The 25,579-nt window shown below is 44.4% G+C and overlaps 1 protein-coding gene across 2 annotated transcripts in view; it reads left to right on the forward strand.

Moving 5' to 3' along the window:
* The first annotated feature begins 5,298 nt into the window (after nucleotides 1–5,298).
* The window catches only part of LOC122557747 (SH2 domain-containing adapter protein F-like), a 357,025-nt gene continuing 336,744 nt past the window's right edge, over nucleotides 5,299–25,579 (forward strand). For both annotated transcript variants that reach the window (XR_015760338.1, XM_087996898.1), the window contains exon 1: nucleotides 5,299–5,769. Coding sequence is in view for 1 of the 2 variants with exons in the window: in XM_087996898.1 (XP_087853024.1) it covers nucleotides 5,302–5,769 (468 nt within the window). In the remaining variant the exon portion in view is untranslated. The remainder of the gene's footprint in view (nucleotides 5,770–25,579) is intronic.

Raw genomic sequence — 25,579 nt, forward strand, 5'->3', positions numbered from 1 at the left:
GGTAGGTGAGGACCAGTGGGGTTCTGTCTGGTGGCGGTTGGAGGGGCGGGGCTCAAGGGCGGAGGAGCGGGAAGTGGAAGAAATGCGGTGGAGGGCATCGTCAACTACGTCTGGCGGGAAATTGCGGTCCTTGAAGAAGGAGGCCATCTGGATTGTACGGTTTTGGAACTGGTCCTCCTGGGAGCAGATGCGGCGGAGACGAAGGAATTGGGAATATGGGATGGCATTTTAACAGGGGGCAGGGTGGGAGGAGGTGTAGTCCAGGTAGCTGTGGGAGTCGGTCGGTTTATAGTCGATGTCCGTGTCGATTCAGTCACCCGAGATAGAAATGGAAAGGTCTAGGAAGGGGAGGGAGGAATCTGAGACGGTCCATGTGAATTTGAGGTCGGGGTGGAAGGTGTTGGTAAAGTGGATGAACTGTTCAACCTCCTCGTGGGAGCACGAGGTAGCGCCAATACAGTCATCGGGGGGTGGTGCCAGTGTAGCTGCGGAAGATGGACTGTCCACATATCCTACAAAGCGGCAGGCATAGCTGGGGCCCATGCGGGTGCCCATGGCTACTCCTTTGGTTTGGAGGAAGTGGGAGGATTGGAAAGAGAAGTTGTTCAGGGTGAGGACCAGTTCAGTCAGTCGAAGGAGGGTGTCAGTAGAAGGGTACTGGTTGGTACGGCGGGAAAGGAAGAAGCGGAGGGCTTTAAGTCCTTCATGATGGGGGATGGAGGTGTACAGGGATTGGATGTCCATGGTGAAGATAAGGCGTTGGGGACTGGGGAAGCGAAAGTCATGGAGGAGGTGGAGGGCGTGGGTGGTGTCCCGAACGTAGGTGGGGAGTTCTTGGACTAAGGGGGACAGGACCATGTCGAGGTATGCAGAGATGAGTTCGGTGGGTCAGGAGCAGGCTGAGACAATGGGTTGGCCGGGACAGTCAGGTTTGTGGATTTCGAGCAGGAGGTAGAAACGGGCGGTGTGGGGTAGTGGGACTATGAGGTTTGAGGCGGTGGATGGGAGATCCCGTGAGGTGATGAGGTTCTGGATGGTCTGGGAGATGATGGTTTGGTGGTGGGAGGTGGGGTCATGGTCAAGGGGGCAGTAGTAGGAGGTGTCCGCGAGCTGGCGTTTATCCTCAGCGGTGTAAAGGTCGGTGCGCCAAACTACTACCGTGCCTCCCTTGTCTGCTGGTTTGATAGTGAGATTGAAATGGAGGGAGTGGAGGGCTGCACATTCCGAGGGTGAGAGGTTGGAGTGGGTGAGAGGGGTGGAGAAGTTGAGGCGGTTAATGTCGCGGCAGCAGTTGGCTATGAAGAGATCGAGGGTAAGCACGGGGTAAGAGGCCAGCACGGGGTGTCCAGGTGGATGGGGTGTGTTGGAGGCGGGAGAAGGGGTCGTCAGAGGGTGGGCGAGAGACTTGGTTGAAGAAGTTGGCACGGAGGCGAAGGCGGCGGAAGAATTGTTCGATGTCATGCCGCATGTTGAACTCGTTGATCCGAGAGCGTAGGGGAATGAAGGTGAGGCCTCTGCTGAGGACTGATCTTTCATCCTCAGAGAGAGGTAGTTCTGGAGGGATAGTGAAAACACGGCAGGGCTGGGAGCTAGGACCTGGTGTGGGGCTGGAGCTGGGAGTGGGAGTCTTCTAAGACTTTGCCCACAACAGAAGTGAGACGCACTGGCCCATAGTTATCCCTACTCCCCTTCTTGAACAAGGAAACCACATTTGCTATCCTCCAGTCTTCTGGCGCTACTCCTGTAGACAACGAGGACATAAAAATCAAGGCCAATGGCTCTGCAATCTCCTCCCTTGCTTCCCAGAGAATCCTAGGATAAATGCCATCAGGCCCAGGGGACTTATCTATTTTCACCCTTTCCAGAATTTCCAACACCTCTTCCCTACATACCTCAAAGCCATCCATTCTAATTAATTGTGACTCAGTATTCACATCGGCAACAATGTCCTGTTCCTGAGTGAATACTGACGAAAAGTATTCATTCAGTGTCTCCCCAATCTCTTCAGCCTCCACACGCCACTTCCCATTACTATCCTTGCCTGGACCTATTCCTACCCTAGTCATTCTTTTATTCCTGACATACCTATAGAAAGCCTTTGGGTTTTCCCTAATCCTACCAACTAAGGACTTTTCATGTCCCCTCCTTGCTGCTCTTAGCTCTCTCTTCAGATCCTTCCTGGCTACCTTATAACTCTCAATTGCTCCAATTGAACCTTCACGCCTCATGGGTGGATCCCTTGCCTTTTTCCAGTGAGTAGAAGGTGCAGCTGCGGTTGAGATTCCAAAGGAACTGGACCTGCGATCTGATGTACTTAACCCGTGACTCAACATGATTCAGATCCTGGAGCATGGCCTTCCTCTCCTTGTATGCCTCCATAGGGCTGAATCCACATCAGGCTGACTGAGACGTTACTCCACATTGAGCACCTCCTTATTCAACTCTTTGATCCTGGATTTCCATTTCTTCACACACAAACTGCTGACAGAAAACACAGACATGAGTCTTACCATAGCTAAAGGAAGGGAAGACCTCCCCCCCCCACCAATGCTTCCTTCTCAAGCCAGTCCAGAAGTGTCCTGGAACCACTCATCCTCCAGCAGCAGGTTTTTAAAGTGCAAGTATGCCCAACTTCACCCTAGTGCTGAATGGAATGAGCTCCGTCCACACAAGATTGTGATCGGAGAACGGCACTTGCCACGTGGAGGCCTTCAGAACACAGGAGGTGTACACCCTGGTAATGTAGAGTCAGTCAATTCTGGACCCTTAGACTCCAGGCCACAAAGGTGATGGTAATGCAATCAGGATGAAGATTTCACCTCATAACTACCAAGTAAAAGATCTTAACCAAGTCCATTAACATCACCACTGATGCTGAGCTCTTCTGGGAAATGCCATCATCCTGCCTCTTGACAGTGCAATTGAAATCTTCTTCAAGGAAGATGAATGCTTCCCCACTGATGAAGCTAAAAAGAGAAGACACTTCTTCAAAGAACCACGTCAGCTCAGATTCCATCCAAGATGCATGTACATTCATGAAGTGAAGCACCATACCTCTGAAACAAATGTGAATTGGAGCAGATTGTAGCTGCTCCTTGACCCAAAGAATCTCTGGCTGGAAAAAAAGATGCAATATGATAGCCACCCTGAAGAACTGCAGGCCAGGTGACTCTTGAAGACCCTTTCCTGCCACTCCAGGAGCCACACAGTATGGGTTTTTTGCAGGAGGCTCATTGTATACTCTCTTTCCCCGAGAGTGAGAGGACATGAAATCTGCCTGTTGCCATTAATGTTGAGGCAAGCTACGGATGTCTACATGGCTGCAGTAGGTCCCATCACTGAGCTGGAGAGGGGTGTACGTGAGGGGTGGGGGGGGGAATGGGGAGTGGAGCTTTATTTCTCCTCCACTCCCCCAGGATGCGGCAAAGGAAACACTCTCCACTCCTGGGGCTGTCGATAACTAATGAGGAAACAAGTGCAGAATTCCATCGGTCCATAGCTAACTGGATGCAAAAATAATTTGATTGAACATAGAAGAGTACAACATACAAATGGGCCCTTTCATCAATGATGTTGTGCCTAACATGACACAAATTAAATTAATCTCTTCTGCCCTGCACTTGATCCATATCCCTCCATTCCTTGTATATTCATGTGCTTATCTAAAATTTGTTTAAACACCCCCATCGTATCTGCCTCCTCACCATTCTGGCAGCTCGTTCCAGACTCCTATCAGTCTCTGTGTAAAATCTTTGCCCCTCACATCGCCTTTGAACTTTACCTTTCTCACCTTTAATGCATGCCCCCTAGTTTTAGACATTTCAACTCTGGGGAAAAGATTATGTTTCCTCTCAACCTTCACTGCTCCAGAGAAAATACAGAATTTTTCTAGCCTCCCCTTATAGGTCATGCCCTCTAATCCAGGCAGCATTCTTGTAAATATTTTCTGTAGCCTCTCCAAAGCCTCCACATCCTTTCGGTAATGTGGTGACCAGAATTAAATGTAATATTCTAACTATGGCCCAACCAAAGTCTTATATAGCTGATTCTTCTAATCAATTCGCCAACCAATAAAGGCCTTCATTACCATTCTCCTGACTTGCATGGCCATTTTCAGGGAGCTATGGACTTGAACCCCAAGATCCCTCTGTATATCAATACTGTTCATGGTCCTGCCATTAACTGGAAAAGTTTCCTGAACATTTGATTTCCCAAAGTGCAGTACCTCACACTTACATGGATTAAACGCCATCTGCCATTTCTCTGCCCATACCCACAACTGATCCACACTGGATCCTTTGACAACTTTCTACATGATCCACAACTCCACCAATCTTTGTATCATCTGCAAACTTACTAATTTACCGATCTACATTTTTATCCAAATAATTTATATATATCCCAACAGTAGTGTGTGGATCCCTGCCGAACACCACTTGTCATGGACCTCCAGCCTGGAAAAAACACCCTTTAACTTCTACGTGTAAACCAATTCTGAATCCACAGGGCCAAGTCACCATGGATCCCATGCACCTTAGGGGAAGAGGGAGAGGTGGAGATGGAGAGGTGGGAGAGGGGAGCGGAGCAGAAAAATTGGGCGGCACGGTGGCTCAGTGGTTAGCACTGCTACCTCACACCACCAGGGTCCCATGTTCAATTCCAGCCTCGGGTGACTGTCTGTGTGGAGTTTGCACATTCTACCGGCGCCCTTGCGGATTTCCTCCGGGTGCTCCAGTTTCCTCCCACAGTCCAAAGATGTGCCGGTCAGGTGATTTTGCCATGCTAAATTGCCCATAATGATAGGTGCATTAGTTAGAGGGGAATGGGTCTGGGTGGGTTACTCTTCGGAGATTTGGTGTGGACTGGTTGGGCGGAAGGGCCTGTTTCCACACTGTAAGGAATCTAATCTAATCCTGAATATAGAACAGAATTGCTGGAGAGAAAGACGAAGAGAATGTTGTGCGGAAGGACAAAGGGGACCCAGTTTTGGGGGGATAAGGGGTGAAGAGAATTGGATCGTTGGAGGAGGGATGGGGTGTTCAAGTTGAATGGGAACCTTGAGGAAAGGAGCGCTAAATTGGAAGAGGGTTAATCACGTTGGGTGAGGAGGTGAGTGATTAGGACAATGTGGGAGAGGGACATCATTTGGGTGCAAAGAGGTCGGGAGTGAGGATGTCAATGTGAGGAAGTCAAGGGGAGGGGAGAGGAGGAGCCTCGCTGCTTGCGGAGCGGACGAGAGGTGAGGCGAGGCGAGGCGAGGCGACGGTGCGTCACTCGGATTGCCGTGGCGGAGTTGAGGCAATGGCTGTGGCCAAGTGGCTCCGGGAGTACCTGAACTGGGGCAGGCACAAGGGGCGTAACTCTCCTCGGGCGGTGAAGTCGGAGCCTGGGGGCTGGGAAGGGGTCAGCGGGACTCCAGCTCGGGCTGACACCGAGCTCATGCTCAGAGCTTACCGGCTGCAGAAAGAGCAAGACTTTGAGGATCCTTACGGCGGGCGGCAGGCGTTCAGCCTGCGGAGAGTAAGGGCTGCCTGGCACAGCCAACTGCCCGAAGAGCCGCCCTTCTCCCGCAGCAACAGTGAGAGAGCGAAAACTGGCAACTGCAACTCCGCAAAACATCGGCTCATTAAAGTGGATCCTCCCTCCCCGGCACACAGCGAAACCGCGAGCTGGAGCCACAGCAGTAACTGCAAGAAAGTGCAAAAACCCCAGCACAACGACGTCAAGAAAGTACAGAAAGCCCAGCACAACGACCTCCAGAAAGATACGGTGAGTCACACTTCGCAGTTTGTTAGCTGCTGTCCTGTGGACTCGATTGTGACACAGTCAATTTCACTACTTTTCTCCCCTTAATGTCAACACATTCTTAAATATGTCGGCCACGTATTCTCCACCTCCGAAATGCTTTTCATAATATTTGTAAACAAAAACATTTAACTTGAATGTTACGGCACTTGTAGGAATTCTTTCACCAAGACAACATTCGATTGTAATATTTGCAAGTACTTTTTAAACATCGAGGTCTGCCTTCATTTGGCACCAATAACTCTGGACTGAGCCGGGCCGTTGTCTTCCTACAAATCTTTGATGAAACAGTGAATCATTTTTGGAGCTGACATTTCACTTTGGCAGGGTGTGAACGACTTTTGTGCCAGTTGTTCCCCACCCCCTCATTTTTCCATGTAATATTGAGCAAAGATTTTGAAACGTAGAGTGATTGATTTCCATTTCGGATTAGTGCAGCAAAAATATCAAGTGGAAGGATAGGGTTATACGACCACAAGTCATAGGAGCAGTAATTAGGCCATTCAGCCCATCGAGTCTGCTCTCCCATTCAATCATGGCTGATAAGTTTTTAAACCACATTCTCCTGTGTTCTCCCTGTCACCCTTGATACTTAAGAACCTATTTAACTCAGTCTTAAATATACTCAATGACCTGACCTCCACAGCCTTCTGTGGCAATGAATTCCATTGGTTCACCATTTTCTGGCTGAAGGTGTTTCTCATTATCTCTGTTTTAAAAGGCCTTCCTTTACCTGAAGTCTGTGCCCTCCAGATCCTAGTCTCGCCTTCCAATGGAAACACCTTCCCAACATCTACTTTGTCTCGGCCATTCAGTATTCTGCATGTTGCAATTAGAACCCCCCCTCATCCTTCTAAACTCCAGAGAGTACAGACCCAGATTCCTTAAAAGTTCCTCAACATTAAACTTTTCATTCCTGGGACCATTCTCGTGAACCTCCTCTGAACATCCACCAAGGCCAGTACTACCTTCCTGAGATATGAGGATCAAACTGCACACAGTATGTCAAATGTGGTCTGACCAGAGCCTTATAGAGCTTAGAAGTACAACCCTGCTTTTATACTCAAGTCCTCTCAAAATAAAAATCATTGTTGCATTTGCCTTACTAACTACTAACCCAACCTGCAAGTTTACCTTGAGAGAATCCTAGATTAGAACTCCCAAGTCTCTTCACACTTCAGACTCCTGAATTTTCCCCCCACTTAGAAAGTAGCCACGCCTATATTCTTAATCCTAAAGTGCATGACCCCACATTGTACTCCATCTGCCATTTTTCCCCACTCTCCTAATCTGTCCAAATCTTTCTGCAGCGTCCCTGTTCACTCAATGCTACCTGTCCCTCTATTTTCATATAGTCTGCAAACTTAGCCAATATGGCCTCAATTCCTTCATCTTGATCATTAATGTTTAAAGTGAAAAGTTCTGATCAGAATGCTGAGCCTTGTCCTGAGAAGGACCTTTTTATCCCCACTCTCTGCTTTCTGCCAGACAGCCAAGCTTCTATCCAAGCTAGTACCTTGCCTTGAGTACCATGTGCCCCTTATCTTATGCAATAGCATCCTATGTGGCACCTTGTCAAAGGCCTTCTTGCGGTCCAGGTAGATAACGTCCATTGGCTCTCCTTGGTCTAACTTGCACATTACTTCCTCAAAGAATTGTAGAAGATGTGTCAGGCATAACCTCCCCTTGATGAAACCATGCTGACTTTGCCCTATTTAGCCATACACATCCTTCACAATGGATTCTAGGATCTTATCCATGAGCAAGTTTAAGCTAAACAGACTGTAATCTTCTGTCTTTTGCCTTACTCTCTTTTTAAACAGGGGTGTTATGTTAGCAATTTTCCAGTCCTTTGGGACCCTCCCTGAAACCCACATCCCATGAGAGAATAAAAATAATTACTCTGATCAATGAAATGCTGATCAATTATCAGCCCTGTTGGTTTGCTCCCTTCACTCATGCCAACATCTGATTTCCCTTGCAATGTCATTATTACATCTTGCTCTATTGCAACTAGAGGTTTCCTGATTATTTATAAAACATAAGCCAAGATTTCAGTCTGTAAATCAACTGTCCACTGTTGGTATGGAAGGTAACTTATAGACCAGTGAGCCTTGCGTCAGTTTTAGAAAAAGTTTTGGAAAGGATTATATGAGATAGGATTTATAATCATCTAGCAGGCAACAATTTGATTGGAAATAGTCAACATGAATTCGTCAAGGTCAGGTCGTGTCTCTCAAACCTCATTGAGTTTTTTTGAGAAGGTGACCAAGCATGTGGAGGAAGGTAGGGCAGTTGAAGTGGTGTACACGGACTTCAATAACCCTTTAAGGTTCCACATGATAGACTATTGGAGAAAATGTGCAGTTATGGGATTGAAGGTGATTTAGCAGTTTGGATTAAAAACTGGCTTTCTGTAAGAAGGCAACGAGTGCTGGTTGATGGAAAATATTCAGCCTGGAATCCGGTTACTAGTGGTGTGCCACAAGGATCTGTTATGGGACCATTGCTGTTTGTCATTTTTATAAACGACTTGGATACAGGCATAGGTGGATGGGTTAGTAAGTTTGCAGATGATACTAAAGTCAGTGGAGTGGTGGACAATGTGGAAGAATGTTGCAAGGAGACTTGGATAAACTGCAGAATTGAGCTGAAAGGGGCAAATGGAGTTCAATGCAGATAAATGTGAAGTGATTTACTTTGGGAAGAATAACAGGAAGGTAGAATCCTGGATCAATGTAAAGATTCTTTGTCATGTGGATGTGCAGAGGGATCCATGTACATAGATCCCTGAAAGTTGCCACCCAGGTTGATAGTGCTGTTAAGAAGGCATACAGTGTGTTAGGTTTTCTTGGTAGAGGGATTGAGTTCCGGGGCTGTGATGTCATGCTGCAACTGTACAAAACTCTAGTGTGGATTCACTTGGAGTAGAGTGTGCAGTTCTGGCCACCCCATTACAGGACGGATGTGGAAGCATTGGAAAAGGTACAGAGGAGATTTACCAAGAGACTGCCTGGTTTGGAGCAAGCTCTTAGGACAAAAGACTGATGGACTTTGGTATATTCTCATTGGAGAGAAGAAGGCTAAGAGGGGATTTAATAGAGACATACAAGATGATCAGAGGATTAAATAGGGTGGACAGTGAGAGTCTTTTTCCTAGGGTGACATCTGCTTGTACAAGTGTGCATAGCTGCAAATTGAGGGGTGATAGATTTAAGACAGATGTCAGAGGCAGGTTGTTTACTCCGAGTGGTAAGGGCATGAAATGCCCTGCCTGCCAATGTAGTCAACTCAGCCACATTTAGGGGCATTTAAACAGTCCTTGGATAAGCATATGGATGATGATGGGATAGTGTAGGGTGATGGGCTTAGATTAGTTCACAGGTCGGCGCAAGGGCCAAAGGGCCTGTTCTGCGCTGTATTGTCCTATGTTCTATGTTTAGGTTCTCTTTGATTAGAGATGATCATTGCACTTATATGGTATGAATGTTACTTGCTACTAATCACTCTTGAACATATTCCATGTTTTACTGCAAACAAGCATTCCTTGATTAGCTGTGAAGTTGCCTTTGTCAGTCAAAGCATAGGTTATATGAGTGGAAAGATTGGTTGGCACTGTACAGGATATTAGGCCACAGCAGGATACTGTGCAGTGCTGGTCACCACACTATAGGAAGTATGTGACCACACTGGAGAGGGGTCAGAGAAGATTTATGAGTATGTTGCCTGGGATGGAACATCTTAGCTATGAAGTAAGGCTTAATTAGTAAGGGTAGTTTTCTTTTGGAGCATATAAGGTTAAGGAAGGATCTGATAGAGGTGTATAAGATTGTGAGAGGTATGGGAAGAGTGAATAGAAAGCAGCTGTTTTCCTTAGTTGAAGACTCAGTAACCAGGGGCATAAATTTAAGGTGAAAGGCAGGAGGACAAAAAGCTAAGGGACTACACGATGAATTGTATCCTGGGAAGCACTGAGGATCAGAGAGACCTTGTTGTGTGCGCACATTGGTCACTTAAGATATCAAAACAAGTTGGTAAAGTTGTTCAGCAGGCAAGTGCTTCATAGGGCTTATACCCCAAACATCAACACACCTGCTTCTTGGATGCTGCCTGACATGTTGTGCTTTTCAAGCAACACCCTTCTTGACTCTGACTCTCCAGCATCTGCAGTCCTCACTTTCTCCAAGTCGAATACTTGGCTTTCTTATTTGAGGCATAGTGTTTAAGAACAGGGAGGGGTTGTTTGAGATTCCACTACCCTCGGTACAAAAGATTTTCCTCATATCTCCATTTAAATCATCTGCTCCTTGCCTTAAATCTATGCCCCGTGGTCTTTCTTCCCTTGAGCCAGTGAAAAATTTTATTTCTATTTATGCCCCTCATAATTTTATATATTTTAAGCATGCTCCCTTTTAATGTCCTCTGCTCTACGCAAAACAACCCTAGTTTGTCCAATCTTTCTTCAAAACTGAACCACTACAGCTCAGGCAAAATCCTGGTAAATTTCCTCCACCCCTTCTCCAATGCTACCACTATAATGTAAATCCCAGAGCAGCACACCATACTCTAGCAATAGCCTAACATTTTGTTCATTTCCGGCACAACTTCCCTGCTCTTAAACTGTGTCTTGGCTAATAAAGACGAGCATACCTTAACCATTTTATCCACCTGCCTTAAGAGCTTAAGGGATGGTATACGTGCACATCAAAATCTTCCCATGGTCCACCCATTTGTCACGTATTCGCTGGACTGTTTAGTCCTATTTGTTCTTGTTTTTTTTTCCACTTTATAGCTTTTCTTCCAATCATACAGTGTCATTAAAAGCATTAAAATTAACATTGGGATTCAATCATAAGGGGAATATACAGACATTTCTGTAACCCATAAACAAAACTCAGAAGGGTATGTTGTCTCCCCGGTTCTAAGGTCAGGTATATCCCAAAGCATCGGCATAATATTCTAGAGGGTGTGGGTGAACAGCCAGTGGTTGTGGTCCACACTGGTACAATTAACATAGTTAAATGAAAAAAGGATGAGGTCCTACAAACAATACAGAGGAACCTCGAATAGTGGAATCACAGGTAGATTGGATAGTGAAGAAGGCGTTTGGTGTGCTTTCGTTTATTGGTCAGAGTACTGAGTACAGGAGTTGGGAGGTCATGTTGCGGCTGTACAAGGCATTGATTAGCCCAGTGTTGGAATATTGCGTGCAATTCTGGTCTCCTTCCTAACGGAAAGATGTTGTGAAACTTGAAAGGGTTCAGAAAAGATTTACAGGGATGTTGCCAAGGTTGGAGGGTTTGAGCTATTGGGAGAGGCTGAACAGGCTGGGGCTGTTTTCCCTAGAGCGTCGGAGGCTGAGGGGTGACCTGATAGAGGTTTACAAAATTATGAGGGGCATGGATAGGATAAATAGGCAAAGACTTTTCCCTGGAGTGGGGGACTCCAGAACTAGAGGGCATAGGTTTAGGGTGAGGGGGGAAAGATATAAAAGAGACCTACAGGGCAACTTTTTCACGCAGAGGGTGGTACGTGTATGGAAAGAGCTGCCAGAGGATGTGGTGGAGGCTAGTACAATTGCAAAATTTAAAATGCGTCTGTATAGATATATGAATAGGAAGGGTTTGGAGGGATATGGGCCAGTTGCTGGCAGGTGGGACTAGATTGAGTTGGGATATCTGGTCAGCTTGGATGAGTTGGACCAAAGGGTCTGTTTCCGTGCTGTACATCTCTGTGACTCTGTGACTCTATTGCTCTATCTGAACGAGATGGGCAGGCACTGTTTTGTTTGGTTAATTGATTTTCTTCTGGGGCTCAGAGTGTTTTGTGAAGTCTGCTCCCTGTTCAGGAGGCTAGGCAGCAGTACATTGCATGCGCGACCCCACCACCCACCCCCCACCCCATCCAACAGCGGCTCCCATCCACTTCCACCCCGCCCGCCCCCAACTCAATCCAACACCGCCCCCCCGCCTGCCCTCCCCCATCTGCATCCCTGCCCGACCCCGATGCCGCAGCCCCAAGCCCACTCCGCTGTCCATTCCCACCCACCCAACATCCGACCCCCCTTTCTCCCCCCCTCCCACCCCTCCCCCCCTCCACCATAGCAGCTGAACTGGACACCAACTGTAAGACTGCTGCTGCATTTGGGGGTAAGTCTCCAAATAGCACGCACACACACCACAGCATTTTGACAGGTTCCACCTCTGCCCTGTACAGGACAATGTTGGAGAGATTATCTGGGGAAGGGTGGGGGGGGTGGGTTTAGGGTTCACCTGTGTAGAACTCCAGGGAAAGTGTGGGGGGAGAGAGAGAGAGAGGGCGGGAGGTCAGTCATTTAGAGACGGTGGCTGGACTGTTCAGAATTGTTCTCGGGTGCATTTCAGTGAGCCAAGTTCATTTTAAATCAAGTTTGAAGTAGCTGTTTGACGTCATGTTTCTATTAGGACCTTCAGATCCCCTTCGGATAATCCGATATTCGGATAATTGAGGTTCCTCTGTATATGTAGTTAGAAAGTTAATTAAAATTAGAAAGCCATATGATGACAAGACAATAAGAAATGGGAATGGCTATTCAGTCCCATGCCATTCCATAGGATTATGACTGATCAAGCATTCCTCACATCCAATTTTCCTGCCCTTTTCACTGTAATCCTTGATTCACCTATGTAAAGAACCTATCGATATTAGCTTTAAATATATACAAAGATTCTGCCCCACAACTCTTCGTGGCAAGTAATTTCAAAGACTCTTAAGTATCTTAAAGAAATTTCTATTCATCTCATTCTTAATTCTCTGGCAGTCCTTAATTCTGAGACTAAGCATTCTGGTCCTGCAGTCTACCCCCATGAGGGAAAACATCCTCTCAGCATTCTTACCCTGTCAAGGCCCTTAAGAATCCTATGTGTTTCAATTAAATATCTCTCAGTCTGCTATACTCCAGTGAGTAGAGTCTCAAACTATTTAACCTTTGACAATGAGATAATCACACCACACTGCCTCCAATGAAATAATATATTTCCCTAAATAAGGGACTAAAACTGCTCTCAGTACTCCCAGATATGGTGTCATTAGTATCTTGTACAGTTGCAAAAGGACCTCCCTACTCTACTCCAACCCTCTTGAATTAAGGGCCAACATTCCATTAACCTTTCTGATTACCTGATGCTTACTTTCTATGTTTTGTGCACAAGTACCCTCAAGTTTCTTGTTGCCATTTCCTGCTGTGTTTTTTTTAAATAATGATCTATTATAAGACTGAGGTATGGGAGCAACATTAGGCCACTCGGCCCATTGAGTTTGTTCAGCCATTTGGTTTTGACTGATATTTCTCAAACACGTTCTCCTGCCTTCTCCCTGTCATCATTCATCCCTTCTTTTGTTTTCCTTTCCAAATGAACAACTTCACATTTTCCATTGGCCAGCTGACACACTTTGAATAGTAGTTATGTTAGATTCATGCAGTGCAAAAAAAGGCCTTCAAACTATGGATTCTGGATTAGTGGTGCTGGAAGAACACAGCAGTTCAGGCAGCATGCTGCCTGAACTGCTGTGTTCTTCCAGCACCATATTCCAGAATCTGGTTTCCAGCATCTGCAGTCATTGTTTTTACCTAGTTGACTTCAACCTATGGAGTCTGCACTATGAAGCCATTTGTATTTCCTCTCTCAGCTTGCCTTTCTGCCTAATTTAGTGTTGTCTGCAAATTTGGTTACAGTACATTCATTTCCTCCTTCCACATCATTAATATGCATTGTAAACAGTTGCAGTTCTCACGCTAATCTCTGGAATTCCGATAGTCACTGGTCACCAATCTGAAAATGAATTCCTTATTGCTGTTTCTTCCCCACTCTATGGCCTAACCAACATCTTACACAACTCAAGCATAACCTTCCTGCACTTAAACTCTATGCATTAACTGATAAAGACATGTATCCCCTATGCTATCTTAAAGAACTAGTGGATATACATAACATTGTCTCTCTGAACCTCAGTGCTTCCCCAGGTCCTACTGTTTCTCATATGTTCCCTTGCTTTGTTTGTCTTGCCCAAGTGCATCACCTTACAGTTATCTGCAGTGAGTTCCATTGAGCAATAATTAGTCCACCTGACTATCCTCCTCCAATCTAAAGCTGTCCTCCATACTACTTACCATCCCACCAATTTTTGTCATCCATAAATTTGCTGATCAACTCTCCCACATTCAACTTTGAATTACTTGTTTAACCCAGAAAAGGAAAGGATCCAGATACTGGTCCCTCACTGGATACAGGTTTCCAGACAAAGAAACACTACTTTATTATCACCCTTTGCTTCCCCCTCCTAGTCAATTGTGGATACAATTAGCCAAATTCTTTTGGATACTCTGGACTCTTAACTTCACAATCAGTCTCCCATGTGGAATATTATCAAAAGTCCTGCTGAAGTACAAGTAGACTACATCAAATGCATTGCCTTCCTCTAAACACCTAACTATCTCTTCAAAAAAGTCAATTGAGATGGTCTTACGCTACTTCCCCTTCACAAAACTATGTTAACTGTTTTGATTAATTTCTATCTCTGCAATTGACAGTTCTGTCTCACAGAATTGCTTCTTTAAATTTCCTTGCTGCTGAAGTTAGACTGGTTGACCTGTAGTTTCCTGCTTTATCCCTTGATCCCTTTTTGAAAACTGTACCTCATTGGTTGCCCTCCAGTCATCTAGCACATGAAAATGTTTGCCAGTACTCCTATTTTCTCCCTTGTTTCACTCGACAACTTATGATATGTTTCATCTAGCCCTGGAAATTTATCTACTCTAAAGTCCACCAGACCACCCAGAACTTCCTGTGTTCATGCTAATATTTTTAATTGATCACAGACGTTCTCACTGATTTCTGTACCCATGTCATCTCCCCCTACTGACCAGTATCAACACAAGGTAGTCATATAGAACTTCTATCCTTTGGCACCATTCGCAAATTACCTCTGTGGTCCTTAATGGGTCCAATTGTTTCTCTTTGTATATTTATCCTGAATGTACTTGTTAAAAAAAATTAGGATTTTTCTTTATTTTACCTGCCATTCTTTTTGCTCTCCTGGTTTCCTTTTAAGTTTCCTTTAGGATATTCCATACTTCTCTAGGTCTTTTGCTATTTTGAGCCCTTAATACCTGCCATGAGCCTCCATTTTTATCTTTAGCCAATCCTTTGTACACTCAACATTCAGGGTTCACAAGATTTGTTGGTCCTGTCATTTATTGGAGCATAAGCGGAGATGAGGACTGCAGATGCTGGAGATCAGAGTCTAGATGAGAGTGGTGCTGGAAAAGCATAGCAGGTCAGGTGGCATCCGAGGAGCTGGAAAATCAATGTTTTGGGAAAAAGCCCTTCCTCAGGAATGAGGCAGGCAGCCTCTGGGGTGGAGAGATAAATGGGAGGGGGGTGGGACTGGGGAGAAAGTAGCGAAGAGTACAGTAGGTGGATTGAGGTGGGGATGGAGATGATAGGTCGGAGAGGAGGGTGGAGTGGATAGGTGGGAAGGAAGATTGGCAGGCAGGACAGGTCATGAGGATGATGCTGAGCTGGCAGGTTGAAACTGGGTTAAGGTGGGGGGAGGGGAAATAAGGAAGCTGGTGAAGTCCACATTGATGCCCTGGCGTTGAAGTGTTCCGAGGCAGAAGCTGAGGCAAACCCCACCACCAGGGATATATTTCCCTCCCCACCCCCTATCCACTTTCTGCAAAGACTATTCCTCTATAACTACCTGGTCAGGTCCACGTGCCCCAACAACCCACCCTCCCCTCCTGGCACCTTACCCTGCCACTGCAGAAATTGCAAAACCTCCGCCCACACCTCCCCCCTCACCTCCATCCAAGGCCCCAAAGGAGCCTTCCACATCCATTAAAGTTTCATCTGCACATCCACCAATGTCATTTATTGTATCCATTGCTCCCGATGCAGTCTCCTTTACATTAGGGAGACTGGACGCCTCCTCGCTGAGCGTTTTAGGGAACATCTTGGGGATACCTGCACCAGTCAGCGCCACTGCCCCGTTGCTGAACATTTCAACTCCCCCTCCCACTCTGCTGAGGACAGGCCGCCTTCACCGCCAATCCTTCACCACCTGACGCCTGGAGGAAGAATGTCTCGTCTTCTGCCTCGGAACACTTCAACCCAGGGCAGCAATGTGGACTTCACCAGTTTCCTCATTTCCCCTCCCCCCACCTTACCCCAGTTTCAACCTGCCAGCTCAGCACCATCCTCATGACCTGTCCTACCTTCCAATCTTCCTCCCCACCTATTTGCTCCACCCTCTTCTCTGACCTATCACCTCCATCCACCTATTGTACTCTTAACCACCTTCACCCCAGTCCCATCACCCCTCCCATATTTATCTCCACCCCGGAGGCTCCCTGCCTCATTCCTAATGAAGGGCTTTTGCCCGAAACATTGATTGTCCTGCTCCTCGGATGCTGCCTGACCTGCTGTGCTTTTCCAGCACCACTCTAATCTGCTTATTGGAGCATGTTGGCCCTATACTGTTCTGACATAGACGTACCAAAAAGTATCAACTCTGACCAATTCATATCTGATCTCATTAAAATCAGTCTTCCCCTAAATGAAGGCTTTGATTTCAGCCCCATCCTTGTCCTTTTCTATCACAGTCTTAAATCCAATGGAGTTATGATTACTGTCTGCAAAATGCTGTCCCTTGATACTTGAACAACTCACTTGCTTTCTTCCTTCATTACCTAATATTAAAATCCAGGGCAGTCCCTCTCTTGTAGGGTTTTCTATGTATTGGCTTAAAAAGCTGAAGTGGATGCACTTTAAGAATTCTGTTCCCTCTAAGCCTTTGACACTGTGGAGTGATATCTATTTGGGATTGGTAGTCACGGTCCAGGGGATGTAACTGACTGGGGCAGGTGTGGGAGTGGTGAGTCGTAGGCTCTGTTTAACAGTGATCCTGGAGTTAGAAAAGGTTTAATATCTGTAAACATTTTCTGAGTGTCCATGAAGCTTAAATGATTTGGGACCTTCTGAATTCTGATTGTAATGAATATTTTTTGAAGGATTCCAGACACTGATTACCCATCTGAATCTTCAGTTTCCCAGCTTGTTCCAGTAGAATCTGGTTTGTATGGGATTCTGTGATGCACAACCACAGTCTGCTCTGGTCCAGCAACTCTGTGGACATGGAAGTAGCTGGACTAATATGTCGTAAACAAACACTTGAATCCCATGCTTTCTTGAATGAAGTTGTTAGTTTTCCAAATGATCTTCTGACAGTAAAGAAAAAAGTAGACCTGAACAGAACTGAAAGCACTGATCTGTTTTAGCTCTACTTTAAAATCAAAATTCCCAAAATGATGATATAAACCTTTATCACATTGGTCATATAAAATTTGCAGACATGATATTCTCTGTAATTAAATCAAGAGATTAAATGAATGATGTAAAATGACTGCCACAAGAACTCCTTCAAAGTTGCATTTGCAGGTATAATCAGAAAAGGTGACCAGACTTTGCAGGTTGTATCAGAGGTCAAGCAAACAGACTGCATTTATTGGAAACTTATGGCTAAAAGCCAAGCAAATGATGCAATGACTTTCATCAATGCCTGGCGGATGTGACCATCCCATATTGCAACATTCTTTCAGCACAGTAACCTTTACAAGTAACGATCTTATTTGCAGGGCACAAGAAGTGGTATGCAAATTGATCTCATTTTTCAACAACAACTAAAATACACAAACTAGACATGACTGTGATACTTGGATGCATTAATACTTTCACTTGGGTGTGTTTGATCATAAGCTTTGGACTTCTTTAGCAAGAGTGGTAATAAATTATTTTTGAAGTGTTTAGTCTGAGTATATTATAACTTTCAGATTCCATCAACTATTTTTTTGGAAAGGTGTAGATGTAGAGTTCTATGAAAGTTAATGGGTATGGCCTTTACAATCAAGTCTGTAGCTTGTTTTAGTTTCAGAAATGAGCAGGACCAGAACACTCTGTAGTTTTATTCCAGTTAAATGGGAGTGGTGGAGGCATAGTGTCACTAGGCTAGCAATCAAGAAACTTAGGCCTTGTGTTCAATTCCCACCATAGCAGATGAAGAAATTTGAATTCAGTAAAATACTCACCTGGCCTTAAATACATTGCCAGTTGTTGTAATAATCCATTTGGTTCACTAATGTTGGGGGAAAGAAATCCACCATCCTTACCTGGCCTGGGCTAAATGTAAGTCCAGAACCCCAGCAATGTGATTGGGTCTTATCTACCCTCTGGGCAATTACTGATGGGCAGTAAATGCTGGCCTAGCCATAGCTTTCATATTTGATTTTATTCATTATAGATGTCATGCAGTAGAGTCATAGAGATGTACAGCACAGAAACAGATCCTTCAGTCCAACTTGTCCATGGCAACCAGATATCCTGAACTAATCTAGTCCCATTTGCCAGCACTTGGCCCATATCCCTCTGAACCCTTCCTATTTGTTCTCCTATTCATTCCTGTTCATCCAGATGCCTTTTAAATGTTAGAAATGTACCAGCCTCCACTACTTCCTCTGACAGCTCATTTCATACGTGCACCACCCTTTGTGTAGAAAAAGTTGCGCCACGTTCCTTTTAAATTTTTCCCCTTTCATCCTAAACATATGCTGTCTAGTTCTCGACTCCCCCACCCCAGGGAAAAGACCTCATCTATGTACCCTATCCATGCCCCTTATGACTTTTTAAATCTCTAAGGTTCCAAAAAAAAGGAAGAGAAAAGGGTGAGGTTTTGAGGAGAGAAAATAGGAATTGGGCAGGTGGTTAAAAAGTAGATTCACGAGGGTAGTAATATCTGGATTACATGCTAGAGAGAATAGGAATAGGAAAATAGAGCAGATGAATGCATGGCTGAGGAGCTGGTGAAGGGGCGAACGGTTCACATTTTTGAATCATGGGAATTTCTTCTGGGGAGAAGTGACCTGTGTAAGAAGGATGGGTTGCACCTGAATTGGAAGGGGACAAATATACGGCAGGGAGATTTGCTAGAGCCATCCAGAGTGATTAGTGAGAAAGTGATCAATTTGAGGTTGTTGTGGTTGGGAAAAGGAGCAAATCAAATAGTCAAGGCAGGCAGGAGCAAAGCAGAGAACGAGATACGATTGATAAAAGTTAGCTGCATTTATTTCAATGCAAAAGATCTGACATGTAAAGCAGATGAACTCCAGGCATGGTTGGGAATGTAGGACTGGAATATCATAGTTATTACAGATATGTGGCTCAGGGATGAACAGGACTGGTAGCTTAATCTTCCAGGGTATAGATGCTATAGGAAGGATCGAAAGGGGAACAAACGAAGAAAGGGAGTAGCCTTTTTGTTGAGGGAAAACATTTCGGCTGTACTTAGGGAGTACATTCAGTGAATATGGTTGGGTGTACCTGAGAAGTAAGAATGGGATTATCATCTTATTGGGATTGTACTATAGCCTCCCAGTAGTTAGCTGGAAACTGAGAAGCAAATTTAGTAAATGATCTCAGTTATCCCTAAGAATAGTGGAGTGGTAATGGTAGGGATTTTAACTTTCTAAACATAGATTGGGGCTGCCCTAGTGTCAAGGGATCAGATGGAGAGGAATTTAAGTGTGTACAAGAAAATCCTCTTACTCGGTATATGGATAGACCTACTAGACAAGGTGCAAACTTGAGCTTCTCTTAGGAAATAAGATAGGGCAAGTGATTGTGGTGTCAGTGGGGAAGCACTTTGGGGCAAATGGTCATCATTCCAAACAAAATCAGGAATTGCTGGAAATGTTCAGTGTGGCAGCATCTGTGAAGAGAAATCTGTAATGTTTTGGCTCTGGTGACCCTCACAATATAATTTATAATTGTATTGGCTTAAAATAGTTATGGAAAAGGATAAACCTGATCTAAAAATTATAGTTATAAATTGGAGGAAGGCAAATTTTGACTGTACAGGGTATTAGGCAAGAACTTTCAAAAGTTTATTGGGAGCGGATATTCATAGGTAATGGGGTGGCTGGAAAGTGTGAAACCTTCAAAAATGAGATAACAAGTCCAGAGACAGTTCTATTTCTATTCGGGTGAAGAGCAAGGCTGCTAGGTGAATGCTGGATGACTACAGAAATTGAGGTTATGTTCAAGAAAAAGAAATATATGTCCATTATAGACAGCAGGGATCAAGTGAATCTCTAGAGAAGTATAAGGGCAGTAGGAGTATACTTAAGAGGGAAGTCAGGAGGGCAAAAAGCAGATGTGTGATAGCTTTGGCAAATATGGTTAAGGAGAATAAAAAGGGATTCAACAAATACAATAAGGCCAAAAAGTGTTTTGCACTAGTGTTTAAATTGGAAAAGGGTATGAAAGCTAGAAAACTTGGGGAAATAAATAATAATATCTTGAAAAGTGTCCATATTACAAAGGAAGAGACACTGGGTGTTTTAAAATACATAAAGATGGATAAATCCCCAGGATCAGATCAGGTGTACCCCAAAAGGAAGGTAGGGAATTGATTGCTGAGCCTCTTGCTGAAATATTTGTATCATTGATAGCCACAAGTGAGATGCTGGTCATCAGGAGGTTGGCAAATGCGGTGGTAAGGAAAAGGCTGGGAAGTGTGGACTAATGAGCCTGACATCAGTGATGGGCAAGTTGTTGGAGGGGATTTTCAGGGACAGGATTTACATGTATTTGGAAAGGCAAGGACTGATTAGGGATAGCCAACATGGCTTTGTGCGTGGCTAATTGTGTGTCTCAAACTGAGTTGAGTTTTTTTTTGAAGAAGTGGCGAAGAGGATTAATGAAGGTAGAGTGGTGAATGTTGTCAAAATGCATTTCTGTAAGGCTTTTGACAGGGTTCGATATGGCAGACTGATTACAAGGTTAGATCACATGGAATACAGAGAACTCGCCATTTGAATACAAAATTGGCTCGAAGGTAGGAGACAGAGTGGTGGTGAAAGGTTGCTTTTCAGACTCATGATCAGCAGTGTACTGCAATGATTGGTGCTGTATCCACTGTTTTTTGTCATCTGTATAAATGGTTTGGATGAGTGTATAGGAGGTATGCTTCATAAGTTTGCAGATCGCAACAATTTTGGTGGTGTTGTGGACAGTGACTAAGATTACCTCCAGTACAACAGGAGAAAGTGAGGTCTGCAGATGCTGGAGATCAAAGTTGAAACTTTATTGCTGGAACAGCACAGCAGGTCAGGCAGCATCCAGGGAACAGGAGATTCGACGTTTCGGGCACAGGCCCTGAAGAAGGGCCTGTGCCCGAAACGTCGAATCTCCTGTTCCCTGGATGCTGCCTGACCTGCTGTGCTGTTCCAGCAATAAAGTTTCAACTCCAGTACAACAGGACCTTGATCAGGTGAGCTAATGGATGCAGGAGTGGCGGATGGAGTTTAATTTAGATAAATGTTAGGCACTGCATTTTGATAGCACAAATCAGGGCAGGACGTACACATTTAATGGTAACGTTGTGGGAAGTATTGCTGAACAAAGAGACTTTGGAGTATAGGTCCATAACTCCTTGAAATTGGAATCTCAGATAGAGAGGATCGTGAAAAAGGCGTTTGGTACACTTGCCTTTATTGATCAGTGCATTGAGTATAGGAGTTGGGAGGTCATGGTGCAGCTGTACAAGATATTGGTTAGGCTGGTTTTGGAATATTGCATGCAATTCTGGTCTCCCATTTATAGGAAGGATGTTGTGAAACTTGGAATGGTGCAGAAAAGATTTACAAAGATGCTGCCAGGGTTGGAGAATTTGAGCTACAGGGAGAGATTGAATGGGCTGGGGCTATTTTCTCCAAAGGTTTTGGAGGCTGACAGGTGACCTTTTTGAGGGTCATGGATAGGATGAAAAGTCAAGGTATTTTCCCATGGGTAGGAGACTTTCAAATGTAGAGGGCATAGGTTTAAGTAAGTTTTCACACAGGGTTAAATGGGAATGGAGGAAGTAGTGGAGGCTGATTATAATTACAACATTTAAAAGGCATCAAGATGGATAAATGAACAGGAAGGGTTTAGAGGGATTTGGGCCAATCCATCACTTTTTCTCTGGCAGCTCATTCCATACAAGCACCATGATTTCCATACACGCACCATTGTGACATGATTTCCCATGCACAAAGCCATGTTGACTATCACTAATGAAGGGCTTTTGCCTGAAACATCGATTTTGAAGCTCCTTGGATGCTGCCTGAACTGCTGTGCTCTTCCAGCACCACTATTCCAGAATCTGGTTTCCAGCATCTGCAGTCATTGTTTTTACCTTTCCAAATACATGTACATCCTATTCCCTCAGGATTCTCTCCAACACCTTTCCCACGAATGACATCAGGCTCACCGGTCTATAGTTCCCTGGCTTGTCCTTACCACATTTCTTAAATAATGGTACCATGTTAGCCAACCTCCAGTCTTTTGGCACCTCACCTCAATGATATTGATATATCAGCAAGGGGCCCAGCATTCACTTCCTTAGCTTCCCAGACAGCTCTAGGGTGCACCTGATCAGGTCCTGGGGATTTATCCACTTTTATATGTTTCAAGACATCGAGTACTACCACCTCTGTAATATGGACATTTTTTTTCAAGATGTAACCATCTATTTCCCCATATTCTATATCTTCCATATCCTTCTCCACAGTTAGTACTGATTCAAAATACTCGTTTAGTATCTCCTCCATCTGTTGCGGCTCCACACTTAGACTGCTTTGCTGATCTTGAGGGGGCCCTATTCTCTCCCTAGTTACCTTTTTGTCCTTAATTATTTATAAAAGCCCTTTGGATTCTCCCTAATCCTATTTTCCAAAGCTATCTTATGTACCCTTTTTGCCCTCCTGATTTCCTTCTTAAATATCCTCCTACTGCCTTTATGCTATTCTCAGGATTTTCTCGATCTGTGCAGACTATACCTGACATATGTTTCCTTCTTTTTCTTAATCAAAACCTCAATTTCTTTAGTCATTCAGCAGTCCCTACATCTACCAGCCTTTCCTTTCACCCAAACAGGAATATACTGTCTCTGGACTCTCATTATCTCATTTCTGAAGGCTTCCCTTTTTCCAGCTGTCCCTTTACCTGCAAACATCCGCTGCCAATCAGCCTTTCAAAGTACAAGCCTAATACCGTCAAAATTAGCCTTCCTCCAATTTAGATCTACAACTTTTAGATCTGGTCTATCCTTTTCCATCACTACTTTAAAACTAATAGAATTATGGTCGCTGGCCCCAAAGTGCTCCCCCACTGACAACTCAGTCATCTGCCCTGCCTTATTTCCTAAGTGTAGGTCAAGTTTTGCACCTTCTCTAGTAGGTACATCCACATACTGAATCAGAAAATTGTCTTGTACACACTTCTAAATTCCTCTCCATCTAAATCCTTATGGCAGTCCCAGTCCACGTTTGGAAAATTAAAATCCCCTACCATAACCACCCTATTATTCTTACAGGTAGCTGAGATCTCCTTTCAAATTTGTTTCTTAATTTCCCACAGTATTTCCCGAGGTGTGTTCCAACCTACCCCCCACCCCATCACCACCACTTTACTAGTTTAAATCCTCGTGAACAGCTCGAGCAAATCTCCCTGCCAATATATTAGTCACCTTCCAATTCAGGTGCAATCTGTCCTTAATGTACAGTTCACATCTATCCCAGAAGAGATTTCAGTGAACCAAAAATGTGAACCCTTCTCTCCCTCACCAGCTCCTCGGCCATGCATTCATTTTCTCTATCCTCCTATTCCCACCCTCACTAGCTTGTAGCATCGGAAGTAATCCAAATATTACTAATCTTGAGCACCTCCTTTTTAAATTCCTGCCTAATTTTCTATATTCCCCCTTCAGAATCTCATCCTTTTCCCTTCCTATGTCATTCATTCCAATGTGTACAATGACCTCCTCCTGGTCCCTCTCCCCTTCGAGAACACTCTGCATCCCCTCTGAGACATCCTTGATCCTGGCACTAGGGAGGCAATATGCCATTCTGTTTTTTTTTGCTGCTGGCTGCAGAAACGTCTGTCTGTGCCTCTGACTAGAGAGTCCCCTATCACAAATGATCACTTGGAAGCCAACATACCCCTTATTTACATTACAGTCTGTCTCAATACCAGAAACCTGGCTGTTAATGCTACATTCCCCTGAGAGTCCATCACTTCCTACATTTCCCAGAACAGCATACTTGTTTGAAATGGGTGTAGCCACCGAAGACTCCTGCACTACCTGCCTAGCTCTCCTACTTTTGCTGGAGTTAACCCATTTATTTGACAGTATCTGCGGCTTTTTTCCCTTCCTGTAACCTCCATCCATCACATGTCCTAGCTCTTATAAATTCCTCATTGCCTCTAACAGCTGATCCATTCGATTTGATGGGATTTGCAACCAAAGACATTTCCTGCAGACATAATCTTCAGTAATGTGGAAACTCTCCCAAATCTCTCTCATCTGACAAGAAGAGCATATCACTCTACTAAAGGCCATCTTTGCTCCTTCACAATCAACAGACCCAGAAAGTTGCACTATCCTATTACTCTTTTTAAAAAAAACACTACTCCAGGCTAATGTAATACTTATGGCTTATTTTTAAAAATTTAATCAAGAGACAGATCTCAATAAAACATATTATCAAGAAACAACCCACTCTCCTCACTTGTAGATTGACAACAATGCTACTCTTAAAAGCTATGCACTTATCTGTTCATGTGCTGTGAGCTCTCTCACACATGTTCCTTGTCTCACTTATTCAAACTGAATTCTATTTGCCGTTAATCAGTCCTTCTAGCCGGTATAGAGTTATACAGCACGGACCAGATATCTTAAATAGAGGTTCTGAGGAAGGGTCACTGGATCTGAAATGTTAACTCTCCTCTTTCTTCTCAGCTGCTTCCAGACCTGAGCATTTCTAGCAACTTCTGATTTTGTTTCTGATTACAGCATCTGCAGTTATTTTGGTTTTGATTTCAAAATTATCACTGGATTGTAATTGGATGATTAAGGATTGACAGTTGTTCAATCCTCTGGTCAGTTGAGCTTATATTGCTGGATCTTTACTGTGATGTTGGCCTAACACTAGTTCAGTGTATAGCCAGCCAGAGCGAAGGCCTCTTCAAGAACACTGTTAAGGTGTTTTATGAGAAAGGTTTCTAATGATGCTGTCACTTTAAAAGGTTACTTTGTCTTGGTTTTTATTTGAAGAGAGGTTGTAAAGGCAGAGAGTTGAGCAGTCTACCAGAACCATGAGAGTAAACAACACGTGAGACCTTTAGATTTTGTTTTTAAAAGTTGGAACAATAGAAACGACCTGAATGAGAGAGCTGGCCACACCCAGACCAGGTTGCAAGTTTATTTTTAAGCTGCAGCAGTCAGAAGCTATTTGGGGTCTCCAAAGAATTTGTAGCTTCAGTGAATGATTCCTAGCTGATACTTTGAAATTTCTCTTGATGCTTTTTTCTCCTGGATTGGAGAACTGCATGGAAGAATCTGTGTGTCTGAATTTGCCTTTTTGCAAAGTGTTAGTTTCTTTTTTTGGAAATTCTTACACACTGTGGAAAAGGATATGGAAGATATAGAATCTAGGGGAATAGATGGTGACATCTTGACAAATGTCCATATTACAGAGGAGGAAGTGCTGGATGTTTTGAAACGCATAAAAGTGGATAAATGTCCAGGACCTGATCAGGTGTACCCTAGCACTCAGTGGGAAGCTGGGAAGTGATTGCAGGGCCTGTTGCTGAGATATTTGTATCATCGATAGTCACAGGTGAAGTGCCGGAAGACTGGA

This window comes from Chiloscyllium plagiosum, unplaced genomic scaffold (genome assembly GCF_037043375.1).
Source record: "Chiloscyllium plagiosum isolate Xiang-an unplaced genomic scaffold, Cpla_swu_hap1 HiC_scaffold_2, whole genome shotgun sequence".
Classification (NCBI taxonomy): Eukaryota; Metazoa; Chordata; class Chondrichthyes; order Orectolobiformes; family Hemiscylliidae; genus Chiloscyllium; species Chiloscyllium plagiosum.